The 21,054-nt window shown below is 51.5% G+C and overlaps 1 protein-coding gene across 5 annotated transcripts; it reads right to left on the bottom strand.

Annotated features, from left to right (window-relative positions):
- Positions 1-1,520: 1,520 nt before the first annotated feature.
- LOC128780521 (histone-lysine N-methyltransferase PRDM9-like) lies at positions 1,521-20,992 on the bottom strand. 5 transcript variants are annotated; one of them, XM_071220813.1, is made up of 15 exons: positions 20,876-20,992; positions 20,118-20,212; positions 19,672-19,795; positions 19,298-19,411; positions 18,203-18,252; positions 16,010-16,166; positions 15,314-15,394; positions 14,843-15,114; positions 14,362-14,429; positions 12,991-13,184; positions 8,414-8,801; positions 3,294-3,560; positions 2,814-2,953; positions 2,147-2,217; positions 1,521-2,035 (listed from the first exon to the last, which is right to left on the bottom strand). In XM_071220813.1, exons 3-12 carry the CDS (start codon positions 19,736-19,738, stop codon positions 3,557-3,559), a joined length of 1,395 nt encoding a protein of 464 aa, XP_071076914.1. In that variant the 5' UTR covers positions 19,739-19,795; positions 20,118-20,212; positions 20,876-20,992; the 3' UTR covers positions 1,521-2,035; positions 2,147-2,217; positions 2,814-2,953; positions 3,294-3,556. The 5 variants fall into 5 exon arrangements, with proteins under 5 accessions (XP_071076914.1, XP_071076912.1, XP_071076913.1 ...); XM_071220811.1 differs by having other exon boundaries at positions 1,521-2,217; XM_071220812.1 differs by lacking the exon at positions 2,814-2,953.
- Between the last annotated feature and the right edge of the window lie 62 nt (positions 20,993-21,054).

The raw sequence follows: 21,054 nt of genomic DNA, 5'->3' as shown, positions 1-21,054 counted from the left end.
GGTGTTCTCGTCGTCGGCTGTGTCCATTGCTGTGACTTGCATCCTGGTGGTGCCTGCAGGGAAACGCGGAGGGGAGTTGATATCCCAACAGCTAACAGCCAGCAGGGCAACAAAACTAGCACAGAAGTCTAAAGTGCAACCCCGTTTGGGTCTGCTCACTGTGCAGACCATAGTACTGCCTGTGAAGTGGGTCAGCAGTACAGTCCACCTCATTACTGTAGCAATTCCATGGTTATTTGTTTACTCATCTGGAAAGCTTTGGGGCTTCTTCTGACACGGCTGTAGCTGTGGGAACACTGTCCCTCATTAACATGAAACTATCAGGGACCTGAGGGAAGGGCATATGGCCGTCCCAGGTCTCATCCCTCCACCTGCCCCACTGCTCCCAGGCCCTCATCCCTCTTTCCCTGACACTGTCAGGGGCGTCCTGTCTGGACGCTGGCCTCACAAGCCAGAGGGGAGAGCTGGGTGGGGAGAGTGAGTCCTGGTCGCTCACACCAAGACTTTGGAGTTTGGTCCACGAATGGCCCTAAGTGGCCGTGTCCCTTGTGTGGTCATCAGGAGATGGGTGGTGCTGGCTGGTGAGCAGGGGTTTGCTGTGGGGACAAAGCCGCCACGATGACAGAAGAGGGAGGAAAGAGGGAGAAAACACTGGCAGGCGAGGGGGACCGGAGATCCGCCCATCGGAATGTCCCGTCATGCAGAATTTTCAGTGTCGTTCACTTTTCGGCTGCTGCTGTCTACTCTGAGCTCAGAAGCTGGCCCACTGTGTAATCTTCCCGCCCAGCGAGGCCCAGAGCTTGTCCACGAGCACAGAGCTTGTCTATAACTCACACAGCTCAGATCCGCGCCCAGCCCTGCCCACCTCCACCCTCTTATCCTTCGTGTGCAGCCCCTGGAATGTGAAAGGGGCTTAAAACTGTGTCATGAGTCAGTTCACAAGACAAGTGGCTGTCTGAAGTATGTGGAAAGTGAGGCCGTCACCCCGGGTTCTAGAACCCCCGGAAACCACACAGGAGACACTCGCAACAGCGCAGATCGCTTCTTCCCATCCAGGGTTGTCGTCACCTGCAGCCACCGACTTTCCCTTCCTACGACAAACACCAAGAGGAGGTTTGTCCGCCTTGGCCAGATGCTCAGTTAGTTGGAGCGTCGTCCCATAACTGAAGGGCTGAGGGTCCAATCCCTCGTCAGGACGTGTATGGGAGGCAACCAATCATCACATTGATGTTCCTCTTCCCCGCCCCCTCTCTCTAAAAGCAATGACCAAAATGTCCTTGGGTGAGGACAAAGAAGAAGAAAAGAGGTGGGTCGGCCGGGCCAACGACGCTGTAGGAAACCTGGACTTTCTCGTCCTTGTTCGATTTGATCTGAAGGTGACGCAGGAACACAACCTGCAAAGAACAACCCCCATCAGGACTAAATCCCCTCAGTGGGGCTCCGTGAGTGAGACCAGAGCTTGCCCTTTGCCATTCCTGTCAGGTCCGACTCGTTCAAGAAACCAAACGGACGCAGCAAGCTAAGGAGCAGGGTTTATTAGCGGGGGAAAGTGGAGAAAGTGGAGCCAACCAAGGGAGGTTGGGACTTGCTTGGTTGCTCTTAGGGCAGGGTTTTAAGTGCAAAAACCCTCGAAGGGTAACTGGTTGGGGTGCCAGAGTCTGACTGGCTGGAGCTGGTGGCTGGGTGCCGTTTCTGCTGACCACTGTTCTCGATACACCTTGTCAGCCTCAGGTTAAAGCTGCATCCTGTTATGCTGGATGGGCCGACCCCACACCCCAATCTTAGCTGAGCATCTGTTTGTCCTGGGTGGGGTCGGCAGGCAGTGTCCCACGGTGCAGTTTCCGGCCTGGTGGTTTTCCATTCCTCCACGGCCTGCCTAGGTCTGTCGGTTCCTGACCTACATTCTTGGGAATGGGCCTCAGTCATTCTCTGGGAAGTAGGTGGGAGGGATAGCCCAGTCTCTCTTTTGCCCCTTGAGACCAAGGGGGGCATTGGGGAAACTCAGTACGTCCATCTGGTGCCCAGCGAGAGCTTCCTGAAAGGACAACAGGAGAGACCACAGCACAAGCCTAAGTGTCCAGTAAGCCCAGCGGCTGTCAGCGCCACGCCGACCTGTGGGAAGGGCTTGGGTTTGCTGCGTCCTGACCTTCCATTACCAACCACAGCATCTGAGGCATCTTGGGGGCCCTCGTCAGAAGGCATCACCTGGACAGAAAGCTGCAAAACCAAAGAGAAGTAGGCTGGGGCACAGAGGACAATGCCCGTGGTCCCGCCTGAGAGGCACCACTCAGCGCTGTTTCTCCTCTGCTCCCCAGAAAGCAGGCCCTGACCCCCACCACGGCCTCAAGGATTTTGAAGCACCTTCCTCAGGGGAAGAAGGCTGAGAGGAGGACGCTGACGTCCTGCGAGGCCTGGGGTGCAGTGTGCGTCCCCTTACACGCAGGGCACTGGAGAGCCTTCCCGGCCCCGAGCGCACTGCACACACTGCACATTCACATCTGTGCCGGGGCCAGGCGGAGACCTGCTGCACAGACTCCGCCTGGAAACCCCACTCGTGTCCAGCAAGGGGGCTGGTGAGACCTCAGCCAGCCCGGGGTGTGGGACCCAGGGTGGCTGTGGAAACTGAAGGAGGGTGCTCAAGGCATTTGGAAGGGAAGGAGGCTGCTGAGGGAGTCAGACGGGGCTCTGCCGTTTGTAAAGGAAAGCTGCGGTGTGCCCGTGTGCGTGCACAGGGAGCGCTCACTCGCTGTGCTATCTGTGTGCCTCTGGATTATGGAATCGGGGTGGTTTGGTTTTCTGTTTCCCAAACTCACTCTTTTAAAACAGTAACTGCACATCATCAGAAGGAAACAGTAACGTCCCATCAAGTACGCGAGTCTGCAAAAGAAGATCTCAAAGTGCAAACTCCAAAATGTTACAGTTTTCTCCAGGTGATGAGATTAACAATCTCTTACTGTAAAAAAATCATTTAAAAAAAGCTTTTTTAGTAACTTTTAAGAAGTCTGACATTTGAAGACAGCATCTGTGGGTGACATACGTCCCCAGGGGCGGCTCTCAGAGGCTGGGTCAGGGACTTCCCAGGGCAGTTAGGACCAAGGGTCAGACCAGGGGCCAGAACAGCGACAGGCAGGGAAGGGTCTGGGTGTCAAGACAAGTCTGCGAATTTCAGAAAGGCCTACCTGACCCCAGCTTGGAGGGCAGTGAGCTGGTCTGTGTTCGTGGCTGACCATTCTGGCGAGTAACCCCCTCAACAGCCCAGCTACGGTCCCCAAGCCAGCCCACAGCCCCCTTACCTGGGTGGCAGACAATCAGAACATAAACCAGGTGGGACTGGCCATAGCTGCGGTGGCCACTGTAGTGAAGAGTCAAGTGTGTGGTGGAGGCGGGTGGCCGTGCCGTCTTGTCACCTCAGCCACTGATTCCTTTTTGCCCAAGGACTCTTGACCTGCCCCATCCAGGTCCATCACAGTGTCAGGTGGAGGAGTTGAGAAGCCAGTGGATGCAGCTGGAGTGGCCTTGGAGGCACCCCAGGTGTTATAGGGACAGGACAGTGACTTCAGCTGCCTGTCAAGGACAAGAGACACAGAATCCAGCAGATGTCTGGCTGCACTCACTCCTTGGAGCCTCCTCTTCCAAACAAGGATGGTGGCTGCCACACTGACGGGTGGGCGGGAGGGGAGTGTAAACACCCAGCTCCCTGCACAAGGTGGTCTGAGACCGTGTGAACTACAGGAGCAAGGCGCAAACAGAAGGGCCTGTTATGACTTAGCTTGGAGAGCCGCACACCATTTTCACAGCACAGATCAGCCTGGTTGTGTGAAGGAGGGGCTGTACAAGGGCAGGGGTGACAGCATGTGGATTTGGGGGACACCTTGGAGGCTGGCAACTACACTAGGAATGTGGTTTGCTGCTGAAGGGGAGGGAGAGGGAACAGACCTCTCTCTACTCATCTGGGATCGCTAAGCCTTCTGGGAGAGCTCCAGGGTCTGTCCTGGTCTGGGGTCATGGTGACCATCACCTGGCAGTCTGTGGTCCCCTCCCCACTGTATGTCAGTGTGGCCCCTCTGGCAGTGTCACACCAGGACTCTGCCCCTCTCCCATGCCCATGCCGAAAGCCACAGAATATTGAGTTTATGGTGTTCTCTCTGGGCTGTGCTGGTGGGGGGAGAAACAGGGAAGGGAAACAAAACCCAAGACACACACCTTCCTTTAAAAAAGCATAAAAAAGAAAATAGTGGATATTTATTACTGGAATCCACAGTTTATGTAGACACTCTTCACAAGCCTGGCTCTGGGAGGACAGAAAGGTCATCGTCCCAGGTCATGGGACTTGGGTGTCCCCCTTTGGGGAACCCACCCCAGCAGGAACAGGGTGGGTCGTGCTTAGGTCTCCCTCATGCAGGAGAGGGTGTGATGGGGTCCTCACTGATTGTTCGCCATCTCTCTGTATTGAACTCGGCTCTGGTTCTAAGAAAAGTGTGGCCTCTGGGAGCTGTTAGCACCCTTGCTATGCTTATGCAGATGGGGATGTTTACCCTGTTCTCACCCTGAGTCTTGCTGGACTCCCAGCCATTGGGTCCATGAGAATTTTGTGCTCTTGGGCCATTGTGGACATCATCTGGGAACGGGTGGCCAGGAATGACCACCATTGTGCATGTCCATCATCCCATCAGACTCTACTTCACAAACAAAAGCTTAAAGATGCAACAAGTACTAATTTCGAGATGGTGTCAGTGGTGCATGAAGCCCTGTGGGGCCCGGGTACGAGGAAAGTGCATCACAGAAGCTGCCGTGTGTGGGCTTCATGAACGCCATACGCAGATGGGGCACACCTGTCACAGGAGAAACTCGGTTCTTCTTGCCAATGCAGTAAAAGATCACAGATCGGCAAGTGTACTAGCGTGCAAGCAGGGTGTGTTCGTGATACGCTCGCATGGACGAGGACAGGCCTTGCCGAGGTGGGGGTGAAAGGCAAGAGCTTGGGTGACAAGAGCACCAGGTCCTTTGTCCTGAGGACTCACATAGTTGCTGGGATGGGGGAGAAGTTACATACTAATTGGTGGGTAAAAGTGGTGCCAGTTTCCACGGGGTGTGTGACTAGCCAAATGTAGGTATGTGCTGGGGTAGTTAGCTCGAATCCTTTTCTCATTTCAGACCCCATTTGGACATCTTGTAAAACAGATCCATGAGAGGAGACAGTTACCCAGTTACCTAAGGGCTCTTTCTGTAAGCACTGGGGACCCTCTCATAAAGCAGACAGGGCCAGAGGAAAGCTATTAGCCAAGTTTGTTTTATGGGTCCTTCCCTTGAGCTCTGTGGACACCCTCCCATCTTCTAGGTCTTGGGATCAATAGTTTGAAGGCCTCTGCCAGATAGTGGAAATGATACCTAGAATCTCAGCGTGTTAGCACGGTGTTTCTTGTGATGCTGGAACATCTGGCAATAGAACTGGACCAGGCATCAGGACTGCTGAGTTAGTGGGAGAGACATGTCTTCCTCGGCCTCCCTGCCCTGACTTACCATCTATCCCACCTAACACACCAGTGCAGGGACATGCTCTTTCCAGTGTCAGTCCTCAGCAAGGGGTGGGCAAGGGTCTTGCTTCACAGGTCACTCTCAGTAGCACCTGCCTGTGTTGAGGAGGCTCTGAGGGTGCGCAGGCTCAGTGGGAGGGTGGTGACCCGGAGGGAAGTGCATTCCCCACCTCAGGCCTCCTTCTCAGGGCAGCTGAGTCTATGTGGGGAAAGCAGTGGGGTCTGCTCAAAGTCTGAATTTGTCTACAGACCCCTACACTGTCCTTATCTTCCTCTGTCCAGCACTAAAGACCCGGGAGACATGGGCACTGAAGGCTGTTCAGCAGGACTTGTGATCTCAGCGATCCTCTGTGCTCACTCAACTTTGAATGTCAACCCGAAAGGCTGGAGTTCCCATTTCCATTGTACAGACTAGGAGGTAGGCACAGAGAAGTTGAGAATCTTGCCTTAGGTCACACAGCTGGAGGAGACAGAGCTGAGACTCACACCCATTACAGACTGATGTGGAATCTGTATGCTGTGCACCAGGAAACGCTGACCCTGAAGGGGCAGCAAGGAGACTGAGGAAGACCAGGTGCCCAGACTGAGCCAGGCTCAGTCCGTGCACAAGCATACGTCCCTCCCTGTCAATCACCTCTGAGGCTTCAGAGGTTGTAGGAAATCAGGAGAAGAGCCCAGAGAAGCCAAGGGAGGAGGGGTAGGGGGATGATTAGGAGAAAAGGCCCCGTTCCCAGGAGTCTGGGGAATTCCCTTCCCTGGTGAGTCTGTCTCAAATCCCTTTCTCTGGGCAGTAACCAAAGTAGATTGACTAAAGACTTATGCATTTGCAGGAGTTGAATTTCTGTAGCTGAGAGTATGAGTTCTTTGTGGCTCTTCCCAAACTCTCTGCTTTCAGTGATAGGGGGAGTGAGGGATGTGGGCTTCATATTTGTATGGAGACAAAACTTGTTAGAATAGGACATCAAAAACCATGAATGAGATTGGTGGTGACATCCCCATATCACTATGGAACCGTTTGTCCATCTCGTCTCTTGTCATGAAACTGGAGGGTTTGTTTAACCAGTTACTTCTGTACTAATTACAATCTTGGGGAGAGTAAGGGGCCCTAGACTTCCTATGGCTATTGATATGCGACTTAATGCTAATGACTCACTCAGTCCACCTGCAAACATAGGGCTTCTCCCGAGTGTGTCCCCTGGTGTGTGATGAGATGTGACTTCCATTGCCCACACTCGCTGCAAATACAGGGCTTCTCCCCTGAGTGTGTTCCCTGGTGTGTGATGAGATATGAGTTCCGTGTGAAGCCTCTCCCACACTCCTTGCAAACATAGGGCTTCTCCCCTGAGTGTGTCCTCTGGTGTGTGATGAGATCTGACTTGCGTGTAAAGCCTCGCCCACACTCCCTGCAAACATAGGGCTTCTCTCCTGAGTGTGTCCTTTGGTGTGTGATGAGATGTGACTTCCATGTAAAGCCTCGCCCGCACTCCCTGCAAACATAGGGCTTCTCCCCGGAGTGTGTCCTTTGGTGTGTGATGAGATGTGACTTCCATGTAAAGCCTTGCCCACACTCGCTGCAAATACAGGGCTTCACCCCTGAGTGTGTCCCCTGGTGTGTGATGAGATATGAGTTCCGTGTGAAGCCTCTCCCACACTCCCTGCAAACATAGGGCTTCTCCCCTGAGTGCGTCCTCTGGTGTCTTTTGAGATCTGATTTGCATGTAAAGCCTCGCCCACACTCCCTGCAAACATAGGGCTTCTCCCCTGAGTGTGTCCTCTGGTGTATGATGAGATGTGACTTCTGTATAAAGCCTCTCCCACATTCCCTGCAAACATAGGGCTTCTCCCCTGAGTGCGTCCTCTGGTGTCTTTTGAGAACTGATTTGTATGTAAAGCCTCTCCCACATTCCCTGCAAACATAGGGCTTCTCCCCTGAGTGCGTCCTCTGGTGTCTTTTGAGAACTGATTTGTATGTAAAGCCTTGCCCACACTCCTTGCAAACATAGGGCTTCTCTCCTGAGTGTGTCCTCTGGTGTGTGATGAGATGTGAGTTGCGTGTAAAGCCTCGCCCACACTCCCTGCAAACATAGGGCTTCTCCCCTGAGTGTGTCCTCTGGTGTGTGATGAGATCTGACTTCCAGGTAAAGCCTCTCCCACACTCCCTGCAAACATAGGGCTTCTCCCCTGAGTGCGTCCTCTGGTGTCTTTTGAGAACTGATTTGCATGTAAAGCCTCGCCCACACTCCCTGCAAACATAGGGCTTCTCCCCTGAGTGAGTCCTCTGGTGTCTTTTGAGGACTGAATTGCATATAAAGCCTCGGCCACATTCCCTGCAAACATAGGGCTTCTCCCCTGAGTGTATCCTCTGGTGTGTGATGAGATCTGACTTGCGTGTAAAGCCTCGCCCACACTCCCTGCAAACATAGGGCTTCTCTCCGGAGTGTGTCCTCTGGTGTGTGATGAGAACTGATTTGTATGTAAAGCCTCTCCCACACTCCCTGCAAACATAGGGCTTCTCCCCTGAGTGTGTCCTTTGGTGTATGATGAGATGTGACTTCCATGTAAAGCCTCGCCCACACTCCCTGCAAACATAGGGCTTCTCCCCTGAGTGTGTCCTCTGGTGTATGATGAGATGTGACTTCCGTGTAAAGCCTCTCTCACACTCCCTGCAAACATAGGGCTTCTCCCCTGAGTGTGTCCTTTGGTGTCTGATGAGAACTGATTTGTATGTAAAGCCTCGCCTGCACTCCCTGCAAACATAGGGCTTCTCCCCTGAGTGTGTCCTCTGGCCTCTAATGAGATGTGACCCATCATTGAAGCCTTGCGAACACCCTCCATGCTCGGTCGTTACAGTTCTTGACATTCCTACTTTCACAAACAACTTGCCTGTGTCCTCTGGACTCTCTTTCTGGCCTCTATGGGGCTCTTCCTCCATCATTCTCTCATGCTTGCTGGAGCTCATTTGTTCTTTGGAAGGCTGGAAAAGGGGTCTTGAGATTCTCCTCTGACTGATCCTTTTAAGCAAAGGTTTGGACCTTTCTTTGACCTCCTGACCTTCAGCTTTATCATTCCAGCTGTGAGTACTAGTTTGTTGCTGCTGCTGATTCTGATCCTCTGGGCAGGGTTCCTCTGCTTGGAGGTGTTTTCTTGCAGATGTTCCCAGGAGACTCTGAGGGGGGTGGCTGCGTTTCACGTGTTGGCTGAGGAACTTCTGACTGGAGAAGGCCAGAGAGCAGGAGGGACATGGGTGGATCTCTGGCTGTGGTTCCGCTGAAAGAGAAAGGTTTGGTCAGGGCACATGTTGACGAGAATGCCTGGGCTGCACGACTTGGCTGCTGGTGAGACCTGCCCTGTGAGTCTTTCTTACTGTGGTGACAACGCAAGCTCCGTCTCCCACAAAGCGTCCACTCGCAGCCTACTTTCCTTTTTATTTTTACGCAGTGCACCTTCTTCAGAAATCCAGAAAGCCCCCATCAAGAGGGTCTGTTCTAATATTGCCCAGAGTAGGGGCCTTCGAGGAGCACGAGAGGCCATTTCACTCCCTGTGCGGATGGGACTGCAGTGACCTTTCCCTTCAATAGGCATCTTCTAAGTCGTGTTAAAGAGCAAACCGCAGGCCCCAACTAGGAATTGCTTCTCTGTTTTCCTAAACAGTAAAATAAAATGTCCTCCCTGACCTTGCTTGTGTGGCTCAGTGGGTTGAGTGCCCGCCTGCGAAACAAAGAGTCACAAGTTCGATTCCCAGTCAGGGCACATGCCTAGGTTGTGGGCCAGGTCCCCAGTAGGGGGCGTGGGAGAGGCAACCACACATTGATGTTTTCCTCTCTTTCTCCCTCTTCCCCTCTAAAAATAAATAAAATCTTAAAAGTCCTTCCTCAAGCCTCACACCAGGCATTTATGCTTCATTTCATTCAGTGTTAGCCCATTTCAAATACACTGAGAAGTCCTGTTTCAAAATATTTCTCCAACTACACTTCTTCCACGCCCGACTCCTGTTCCTCTCTGACCCACCGCCATGCTCTCTCACTTGGAGATGAAGCAATCTCTGAGGGGATCCCCCACTGGAGTTTATTTTCTAAAAATTAACAAAGCACAATCAGAACAGAGAACACAGCACTCTGCAGCTGACGACTACACGCTTTCACTCAGGGGAGTCTGCAGTGTCTCAACTCGGATCATTGGTGCTGCATTTCCGGGCTGCGGAGCATCTGTCTGATCTCCATTCTTACCCTCTGTGCTGTGACGAGACCCGAGTGACCCTCAGCCAATTCAACATCCCACCTCTTTTCTTCCCTGCACTAGCTGCTCCCTCTGCCTGGGACCCTTTGCCCGCAGGTATTGTTGTAAATGTTATCTCCTGAGACAGCCCTTCCGGGACCACCTGCCACACTGCGCCTCCCCTCACACTGATCCCTAGGCTCTCATCCTGGATGATTTTTCTCCAAAGCACTAACCACTGTGCAGTGTTATGTACATGCAAAGACCTGTGTCTGGGCTTCCCTCCTCCACCGTCAGCCCCTCCAGAGCAGTGATTCTCGTCCTCATGTTAATCTGTACATCCTGGTCCCAGGACCCTGTGCGCCAGAGTAGGATCTCACCTGACAATTCACTGAAATGACGGACGAATGTGCCCTGCCTGAAGGGTGTGGCTCGGTGGGTTGGGTGTTGTCCCACAAACTGAAAGGCTACAAGTTCAATTCCCAGTCCGGACAAATGCCAGGGTTGTGAGCCAGTTGGGGGTGTGTGAGAAACCACCGATTAATGTTTCCCTTGCACATTGATGTTTGTCTCCCTCCTTTCCACTCGCTGTAAAAGTAAATCATTTAAAAAATAGGTTTTATTTATTTATTTATTTTCTGAGAAACGGGAAGGGAGGTGAAAAGAGAGGGAGAGAAACATCAGTGTGTGGTTGCCTCTCGCGTGCCCCTACTGGGGACCTGGCCCGAAACCCAGGCCTGTGCCGGTGACCCTTTGCTTCGCAGGCTGGCACTCAACCCACTGAGCAACACCAGCCAGGGCGATCTTTAAAAAATAATGAATGCCTGTAAAAAATGTTTTATTTAGAAGTATGGAGGAAAATTAATAAGAAACAGCTATAAAGGTGTCAGAAAAACTGCTTTGGTGAGAGCTGGTCAGTGCTTGAAAACTTTCTTTCTTTTTTTTTTTTTTTTGCCTCTCAGCCTTTCAGCACTATATGCATTTGTGTATTTTGGGTATGAAATATTTTAAAAAGAGAAAAGAGAGAACCAGATGGCGGCGCAGGTACACACTGCGCCTCCTCACACAACCAGAACTGACAGAAAATCGAACGGCAAGGAAGTCAGACACCAAGGAAATAAAAAATAAACATTCATCCAGACCGGTAGGAGGGGCGGAGACGGGCAGCCGGGCCTCGCATTGCTGTGGAGGGACCAAGACTGGCGGAGTGTGGGACAAACGGGGCAGGCAGTCTGACCACTAGCAGACCTTGCGGCCCCACATTCGCGCAGATAAACCAAGAGGGCCGGACTCAGAGTGGTGGAGAACGGGGCAGGCAGAGCGGCGGGTAGCACCCCAAGGCCCCACATTCGTGCACAGATGGACCGGACAGACGGCGGGGAGTGAAGCAGGCTGCGCAACCCAGGCAAACCTCTGATTGAAAACGCCCGTGGGGGTTGGGGCAGCAGCAGGAGAGACTCCCAGCCTCACAGGAGAGGTCGTTGGAGAGACCCACAGGGGCCTAGAGTGTGCACAAGCCCACCCACTCGGGAACCAGCACCAGAGGGGCCTAGTTTGATTGTGGGTAGCGGAGTGGAAGATTGGAGTCCGGTGGAGAGTGGAGCAGGCACCATTGCTCCCTCTCAGCCCCTCCCCCACGTACAGCCTCACAGCACAGTGACCAGCGTTACCCCGCCCCGGGAACACCTAAGGCTCCGCCCCTTAAAGTAACAGATGCGCCAAGACAAAAAAAAAAAAAAAAAAAAAAAAAAGAAGGCCCAAATGACAGAACAATTCAAAGCTCCAGAAAAAATACAACTAAGCGACGAAGAGATAGCCAACCTATCGGATGCATAGTTCAAAACACTGGTTATCAAGACGCTCACAGAATTGGTTGAATCTGTTCGAAAACCAGATGAAAAAATGAAGCCTATGCTAAGAGAAACAAAGGAAAATGTACAGGGAACCAATAGTGGTGCGAAGGAAACTGGGACTCAAATCAACGGTGTGGACCAGAAGGAAGAAAGAAACATCCAACCAGAAAAGAATGAAGAAACAAGAATTCGGAAAAATGAGGAGAGGCTTAGGAACCTCCAGGACATCTTGAAACGTTCCAACATCCGAATTATAGGGGTGCCAGAAGGAGAAGAGGAAGAACAAAAAATTGAAAACTTACTTGAACAAATAATGAAGGAGAACTTCCCTAATCTGGCAAAGGAAATAGACTTCCAGGAAGTCCAGGAAGCTCAGAGAGTCCCAAAGAAGCTGGACCCAAGGAGGAACACACCAAGGCACATCACAATTACATTACCCAAGATTAAAGATAAGGAGAGAATCTTCGAAGCAGCAAGAGAAAAGGAGACAGTTACCTATAAAGGAGTTCCCATAAGACTGTCAGCTGATTGCTCCAAAGAGACCTTACAGGCAAGAAGGGGCTGGCAAGATGTATTCCAAGTTATGAAAGGCAAGGACCTACATCCAAGATTACTGTATCCAGCAAAGCGATCATTTAGAATGGAAGGGCAGATAGAGTGCTTCCCAGATAAGGTCAAGTTAAAGAAGTTCATCATCACCAAACCCTCATTATATGAAATGTTAAAGGGAGTTACCTAAGAAAAAGAAGATCAAAAATAGGAACAGTAAAAATGACAGCAAACTCACAGTTATTAACGACCACACCTAAAACATAAACAAGAGCAAAGTAGGCAAACAACTAGAACAGGAACAGAACCACAGAGATGGAGATCACATAGAGGGTTGTCAATAGGGGAGTGGGAGGGGGAGAGGGGGGGAAAGGTACAGAGAATAAGTAGCATAGATGATAGGTGGAAAATAGACAGGGGGAGGGTAAAAATAGTGTAGGAAATGTAGAAGCCAAAGAACTTATAACTATGACCCATGGACATGAACTATAGGGGGGGAATGTGGGAGGGAGGGGGTGGGCAGGATGGAGTGGAGTGAGGGGGGGAAACGGGACAACTGTAATAGCATAATCAATTAATATATTTTAAAAAATAAAAATAATATATTAAAAAAATAAACTGAGGACTGAAAATTAAAAAAAAAAGAAATATTTTAAAAAGAAAAAATATAAACATTTTGCCTAAGAGTCAAAGGCATATGAATTGTGAATTTCTGAAGCATCTGATTGGAAAATTTACTGACTTTAGAGTGGATTTTACTCTACTTAAGAGTTGGATCATGAATATTTCTATGGAGAATTCTCTCTTCTCTTTCTGTTTTGAAGAACAGTGGTGCCTACCTCTCCCGGCCGCGAGATCTCTCTTCCACTTGCTGCCCCACTTGCTGCCCAGCTCCTGGCCATACTCGTCCCCGCACCAGACCAGCAGCTCACAGCCCGGCCTGACGACCCGGCAGGTTCGGTAGAAAATCTGTTCGTGGTATTGAAAGGCCACCAGGTTCTGCTCTTCATCATCCCGGGCGCAGTTCACATACCTGGGATTGAGGCAGATGAAGGGAAAGAAAAGCACAGCGATGAGTTCCCACTACCTGAAAAAGCCCTTCCCGGACCACCTGCCACACTGCACCGTCCCCTCCAGCAAAGCAAAGTCCATGTCCAGCTCCTCACTGACTCTTACAGCCCTCAGGCTCTGGTGTCACCCACAGCCCCTACTGCTCCCGGGGACCTTCTGTTCAGAGTCTGAGGTCTGTCAGCGTGTCATGTGAACTCCTACCTCAAAATCCTGCTTGCAGTGCTAATGCTGCCTAATACCATTTTGTAAAACCCAGTTCCAGACTTAACCTCCACCCTGACTGGCCATAATATCCAGTGATCTCTGGCTTCTCCAAACTCTAAATCAAGTTGTCTTATACCACAGAACCTGGTGCTTGATCTAGGGCCTGCTTCTAAATTAGCTCACTAATTATTCAGTACTCAGCCCACGTCTGTTTTCTCTCAAGAGGCCTTTCTCCAACCCCCCTATACTTTATTTAGGGTACCGGTCACTTGCCTCCCCAAGGTTACCATAATTGGAGGTCTTTTGTCTTAGTAAAATAAAACAAAACAATACTAGTTGGTTCCCATTCTGTTATCCCTGATAAAAGAGGGCCCCTCTCAGGAAAGGGGCCCGTGACCACTCCTCTGCAGGCCTCAGAGCCCAGCTCTAGTTAGAAGTGAGGCTGGGACGGTTTGCTGCCCCCCAGGTTTGGGCCGTCCTTGGTTTGTGCTATCTTGACACTGTGTACTTCTTGGAAATTATACTAAAATGTTTCTAAAAGCAATTGTTTTATGTCTGTCTGTGAGAAGTCCTCCATAAGGACATGGGTTGTAGGATCTGTTTAAGTAATGTATTCCTTCATCTACACTGGAACATAGTAAGTGCTTAATTAATGTTCATTTGATAAATTAAAGTGTAATCCAGTGTCCCTGGTGAATCTAGGCTGTTCAAGGTCCTTTACAGTGCCCAGACTGTGTCTAGCAGAGAGCTTTACATTTTGAGGACATATGCAGTACTTTTTTCCTAAATGTCCCCTGAAATGAAAGAACACTGTATGGAGAAAAAGAGGAAAAGGGATTAAGGGAGACCACTGAGCGAGGCATGATGAGAGGGAGAGACATATGGGCTTGTGGGGGATGAGTCCCCTCTGGCACCCAGAGACCCGTTGACCTCACCTCATCCAGTTGGCCCAGGATTTGTCCTTTCCATCCACATACTCATAGCAGTTTCTCCCCTTGGCGATCTGCGTTTCAGAAAAGAAGTTAAAGACCTTTTATTTTTTTCGTGGGGAGGTAATAGTCAGAGGAATTATTTTACTCCACTCTCATCAAAGCTCTTTCAGCCTGCATGGGGATTCCACTGCCAGCTGTGACCACATGATATTTTCCTTACTCATCATCTACACATCCGAGTCTGTCTGTCCAATCAGAGCAGGAGCCCCACAAGGGAGGAGCCACTCCTTCGTGTCTGCACCACTTTGCTCCCACTTACGCTCTGATCCTTAAACAGGAGCTCTGTGTTCATGTGAAGTCCCGTCAGTACACACAGCTAACCATGTTGTCCCTCCATGTCTAGCATGTAGGAGGCGAGGTCCCTCCAGGCCTCAGAAGGAATGTGGGAAGCCAGAGGACAGTGGAAGAGGCAAATACTTCTCACCAGCCAGGAGTATCTGCTCTTGGCTGCCTCTTCATCTTCTGTGATGTCTCCTTCATAAGGGCCAAAGTGCAGACCCACTGGCAAATCAGCTGCCTCATTCCACACTCCAAGCCCAGCCTCAGGGATGCCCGATGGCCCGATTCTCAACCCAGGGGGCAGGGTGAGAGCCGAGCGGTTGGGATGCCCCTTGTCCACTGCACTGTCCTTTACAAATGCAGGGGGCCCATGCACAGCACAGCTGTCGATGAAGAAGTTCTGACACTTCTCACAATCTGGAGGCGAGAGCAACAGGGGTTAGGGAAGGTACAGCGCATGTTCCTGGACACAAAGAGCTTCAGAGGGCGTCCGGCACTGACATCACTGAGACTCAATGCTGTACTCCAGGTCACTAGAGGAAGGGAATGATTTGGGGACCAAAGGACTGGATGAAATTACTGTATCATAACACGCTTCTTTGTGAGGGTCACTTACAGAGGTAGTCATCATCCTGGGGCTCGCCGATCTCTTCTCGTAGGCTGTACATCTTCACTTCAATCTCCTCTCTCCTGAGTTCTAAGTTGGAGAAGTCCAGGTGAGTGAGGTTGGTGGGGTGTGGAGTGTTAGTTCCCATTTTGTCATATAACACACAATCTCCTCCCATCAAATTATTACCCGTCCTTTGCATATTCTGGTATTTTACTGTTAACTATTGGTTCAGAAGACTAAGACTCCACACCAACTACAGATGACTGATGCAGTTTTAGTTCCTAGATCTTCCCATTACCAGGTGTAACTTGCCAACCTGTAACCATTCATAAAGTATTCATGGAGTGCACATTATGCGTTAGGCCTTGAGCAAAGGCCTGGGCACCCAACACCAATAAAGTGTGGCTGCTAGGATCACAGATGCATTTGTTGGACAACTTGCACGTGTCACTTGTTTTAAATGTAACTTAACCTTTCAAACAATACACGAGCGATGTCTCCTTCTCTTCACTTTACACATTAGCATTCAGGAGCTCGGAGCATTTACAGGATTTGCCCACAGCTCCAGTGCTAACTTGAGCCTCAGCTCAGCCCAGCTTGAATCCAGGCCCATCCAAAGTCCGCCCCACAGACCCAGGCCATAGTTATCAGCCCTTCTGTAGGACTTATAGGAACTAACGTTTCCAAATTATGTTCTCTTACCCGACTGTTGTCTAGTGTGCTGTCCAAAGGCACACGCTTCTCCAGGAGGGGACGCTGGATTCTGGGCCTGCTCTGAGTCACTTGCAGTCATCAAATTTGCTGTTCCTGACAATTCCTTCAAACTGTACTCATTGCTTAATGGCACCCTGGATGTTGCCTTCAGTGTAAGAGTCACATATTACAAAGGTAACATGTATTTAATTTTTTAAGGCCTATGATACATTTTACACGCATGTCTTTAAAACTTCAACCCTTGGAAATACCTAGGGAGTATGAACATTAGAGGGGATAGGGCCAATGTGAGTAGTGAATCCAAGATTAGAAATCATGCCTTATGACTCTTTTCTTTCAACTGTCTCTGTGATATTGAGAGTGAAGGATATTGGAAAGAGAACAAAGAAATCATTGGCAGAAACATATCTAGACAGTAAATAAAATGGTGATAAAATTTGCAATACCTTAGAAAGAATATTTATTCTTAGATTAGCTGGTTCCCACCAATTCTGTTTCAATAAGGCTGTATCAGTAGCTAGTTGTCTCCAGCCTCATGATCTATAACATGCTAACTTTCAACATTACAGTGAACGTGCAATTAAATAATGCTCACCAAAGTGTTCTGTGAATTGTGTAAAACAGTGTGAATGTGAGGTTACAGTCCTGCCATCAATTTACCCCTCAGCTCTCTCCATATTTCAAATCTCACAGAAATTATCTTCCGTGTTCATTGATCATCTTCTAGTTTAATTTGTAATTGTGAATTCATTCATTCAGCAAACGTTTGGAGGCCCTCAGGGGCCCTGACCTGGGCCTGTGACCTCTGAGAAGATTTGGGTACGGACCAGCCTCTCAAAGAGCTCACAACGCAGAGGTAGGCAGGCTGAAGAAATGATTCTAAACAGGATGAGAGTGGCCTCACTGGAACTCAGAGAAACAAGCTGTTACGTCACCTTACAGGAAACGGCATTTGAAATCAGTTCCAGACAGACGAGTGTCTGTTGAAGAGTGTGTAACCTATATGAATTCCTTAAGTCATTTTATTATTTGTTGTTTCTCAGTCATCAAACCTGAAGCTCCTCAGGGGTTAGAGATGCTCTTTGATTAAAGCGGGAGGCTGTGATCCTGGGCATTTTACATTCTTCTCCATCTGGGACCATCCACTGTGCAAACTGCCTATGCACTGCATGCTTTCCTCAGTCAGAGGGTCTCAGTGCACCTCTCACGGGAGCACAGCAGAGAAGATGGTTTCACTTCGGCTGAAACCACCAGTCAGATGAATGATGTAATGACATATCGATAAAACAATGCAAACTTTAGAAAAGTATGACAGTTTATTTTTCTAATTTTTAAAAGATTTTGTTTATTTTCTTTAGCGAGCGGAAGGGAGGGAGAGAGGGAGAGAAACATCGATGTGAGAGAGAAACATTGATCGCTTGCCTCTCACATGCCCCCCAACCGGGAACCTGGCCCACAACCCAGGCATGCGCCCTGACCAGGAACCAAACCGGCGATCTTTCGCTTTGCAAGACACCCAACTGGTCACGCTGGCCAGGGCAAAACCATGAACGTTGTAATGAGTGTGTAAGTGGTTTAGAGAAGACACTGTGGGTTAGACTGCACCACCCCTGACACTGTGATCTTAGACATATAGTCAAACATTTATGTATCTCTGAAAGCTCACTTTCCTCATCGTAAATGGTGACAGTTATAGTACCTACCTCCTCAGGTTGTTGTAATGTTTAAGTGAATTTATTCACGTAGAATTCTTAAAGTCTGAAATATTGTGAGAATGAAACAAATAGTTACCATTGTTGCTATAGGTGTTAACTATTAAGATGATGATGAGCCCTGGCTGGTGTGGCTCAGTGGATCGAGCGTTGGCCTGCAGACTGAAAGGTCACCAGTTCCATTCCCGGTCAGGGCACACGCCTGGGTTGTGGACCGGGTCCCCCAGCTGGGGGCGTGCGAGAAGCAACTCATTCATGTTTCTCTCCCTCTCTTTCTCCCTCCATTCCCCTCTCTATAAACAAATCAATAAATAAAATCTTTAAAAATGGATGATAATGTCGGACAATGTGTTGAAGGGACCAGGAAAGGAAGGCAGAAGTTCCCAGGATACTTTCTGCATTTTCCTACTCTTACCTCCATTTCTATCCATGAGAAAAATGTTGTCAACAGGATTTGGGAAATACTCACCTTCTGGGGTTCACTCCGTTCCCTTCTGAAGGCCACCCAAGAAGATTTCACTGAAAGATGATGAGAAATCAGTGTTTTGGTTGGTAAATGTTTCCAAAATCTGGAGATTCTTATTAGGGACACAGAATTCTGAATGAGAACAGTCCAAGAACAATCCAGGGTGACTGGAAAAGGTTTCCTGAGGTATCGTAAGGCCTAGGCTTCTGTTGGGGCCATCAACTAATTTCATTAGAAAGATAAAGAAAACAGACAGAGTGCCATCCACACTTCATCCGATGTTCATACAGCATCTATCACATTTATTAGAAATAAAGTGGCCTCTCCTGACAAAAATGTAGTAAAAGTGACTGCACAGAAACTCCCTGTCTTTAACACACCCCTTCCTCCGTCCTGCTTTCTTCATTCACACTGGCCTTGTCCGGGCTACGGCACCACGGCCACCTCGCCTCCTTTCTCTGGTCCCCTCCCACCCGGGCACATACTGGCCGTCCCCGCCCTTCCTGAATCATTAGACTCCGGTCAGCACCAACAGTCTGCTGACCACAGAAGCAGAATCCCAGTCAAGTGAAAGATCGGACCTTGACTTCAGCTGTGTTTCAACCCCAGACCCATGGAAGTGGACTGGCCCTACCAAGCGAACACTCGTGATGCTGGACAGAATGGCACCAGGGCCGACACCAGGAAAGATACAGTGACCAACCCCTCCCTACCCGGGGCCTCCCCCTAACTCCCGTAATCACCACGGTTAATACCGTGTCCGTCTGTCCCCATGCAGGCCGTGGGCAGCCGGGTGTTGGAACTCTCCTCACCGGCCAGACTGCCTCCCTCTCTTGCAATGACAACTATTCTGAATTAGCTATTTCTTACTCACTTGTATGTTCTTATACATTTACTGCTTATTACTGTATCTATAAATACATGTGATTATGTTGCACTTGAAAATTTACACGAATAGCCCCTTACTGTGCGACACACTGTTTGGCATCTTGCTTGTTCGCTGGACAAGCGAACCTGCTCCCTGGTTAAGTCCCGAGATGCAGCCTGACCTAAACAGGTCCGTGTCGGCAGGCGGCTCTGGTTCCGCCTGCCCCTCACCTTGCCGCCTTGGAGCCCGGTCTTCATCAGAGTCCTCAGGGTCCTCCTCCTGGAGCTCTGCGGCCGGCCTGCGGGGGCGGTGACACATGAAAGCTGGTCGCGGGGCCCTGAGACCTGGAAAGAGACAAGACCTTCGTCCTGAAAGCAAAGAGCGTGGAGGAGGAACGAGCCCCAGGAAGCCCTTGTGACTGGCTCCCACGGGATGGGAGAGTCCACGAGGAGTTGCTGTAGGCGCTGCACCCTCAGCGCGGCCCGTGCGAAGGAGCAAATCCCTTCTTCGTCGTTGATACGGGAGGGAGCCGCTCCAGCCGCAGCAGCCCGCCCAGCAGCCCGTCTGGTCACCAGGCTCCTCCGGCCCGGAGCCAGCGCCCTACCTCGGCTGAGGAGCACGTCTAGGTTCCTCTGCAGGTTCCGGTGCCGGCCTTTCTCCCCGTCTCCCATCGGCGCCCACTTGTCTCCGGAGAAGTAGAGGGAAACGTCTTTCCTAGCGTCTTCGGCCTGGGGAGGAGAGCGGACGCACCAGTAACTCAGTGATGCGCGCGAGAACGCGCGCAGCGGGTCTGCCCCGCCCCCGGTGCAGGGAGCCTGCGGGGGCCGCCGAGGTCCTCGTGCCGCAAGCACCGAGCCCGAGTCTCTCTGGGTCCGTCGTGTCCCGGGTCCCCGCCCGCACTCTGCGCCTTCCCCCGCTTCCCTGACCCGGCCCTGCCACGCGGAGCCCCATCTCTCCCACCAGCGCCCTGCACAGGCGCCGCAAGGGTCACCTCGAGGGCCAGCGTCTGCGGAGCCCTGCCCCCCGCTTCCCGCCGACCCCACAGCTCACCTGAGGCTTCCGCCCCGTCAGCCCCGCTTCTCCCTCAGGGAGCTCCCGCGGGCCCCGTCGGGGTTCATGGCGTCCCAGCCCCGAGTCCGAGGCGCCTGTGGAAGGAGAAGGCGCTGAGAGGGCCGAGCGCCTTTCCCGCGTTGGCAGGGCGCTGGGAGAGGGGCACGCGGGGCGCTGCAGGAGGAGGGGCCGCAGACCCGCCCGCGGGGGGCGCCCTCGTTTCCCCGCCCCACTGCGCGCCGCCTCAGCGCAGGCTCCGGGGCGCGGCCGGGCGTCGGAGGGGTCTCAGGGGAGGGCTGGACTCACACCCGGTTCTGCAGACACCGGCACGCGACGCAGGCGCGGCCTCCTGCAGACCGCCGTCTCCGGGGGAGAAGCGGGCCTGGTGCTCTGGCTGCGGACACTTGGAGCCCCTGGGAGAGGGGGTGGGACTTCTGAGGCCGAGGGGCTTCAGGCCCTCTCCACTGTCGAGTTAGTTTCCAGGACGACGGCATTCAGGGCCTCTGAATTGGGGAGATTTGGTCTTTCCGGGCGAGCTGCAGGTAGGGTGCCCGAGCTGAGGGGAACTGGGGTTTTCAGGCTGTTTGGGGGTGTAAGCGTTGGGGGTTAGGAGATGTGGGGTCCTCCGGGTTAGCGGACGCGGGCCCCTGGATGCTGAAGGGATCTGCGGCCCCGCAGGATGAGGGCATCTGGGGTCGCTTAGGCTGGACTTTGAAGGTCTCGGGCTAAGGGTCCCATATGGCAAGGTTCCCGCTTACCGGTCAATCTCCCGGGGGCCCCTGACACGCTGCTCACCTCCGCGGAGAGCCCTCTCCGAGCTCCTTAGCTTCCCGCTCTCGGGAGGTGTGAGTGTGCCGGGAGGGGGGCCCCCCCAGCGACGTTCCTGCCTGGATAGCCACGTGGGGAGCAAGCCGCCAATCAGTGCTGCGATCCCAGG

The sequence above is a fragment of the Desmodus rotundus genome, chromosome 3 (assembly GCF_022682495.2).
Source record: "Desmodus rotundus isolate HL8 chromosome 3, HLdesRot8A.1, whole genome shotgun sequence".
NCBI classification, from domain to species: Eukaryota; Metazoa; Chordata; class Mammalia; order Chiroptera; family Phyllostomidae; genus Desmodus; species Desmodus rotundus.
The sequence above is the reverse complement of the archived record's forward strand: the minus strand, read 5'-3'. Positions and strand labels throughout refer to the sequence as shown.

What these genes read in the sequence shown, in the direction of transcription:
- LOC128780521 (XM_071220809.1), bottom strand. Translation starts at nt 19,738, where the DNA reads ATGGGAGACGGGGAGAAAGGCCGGCACCGGAACCTGCAGAGGAACCTA. An exon ending in AACGGAGTGAACCCCAGAAG is followed by an intron (nt 16,167 to 18,202) that starts GTGAGTATTTCC and finishes CTTACACTGAAG; the next exon opens with GCAACATCCAGGGTGCCATT. An exon ending in AGATCTCGCGGCCGGGAGAG is followed by an intron (nt 8,802 to 12,990) that starts GTAGGCACCACT and finishes TTTCTCTTTCAG; the next exon opens with CGGAACCACAGCCAGAGATC.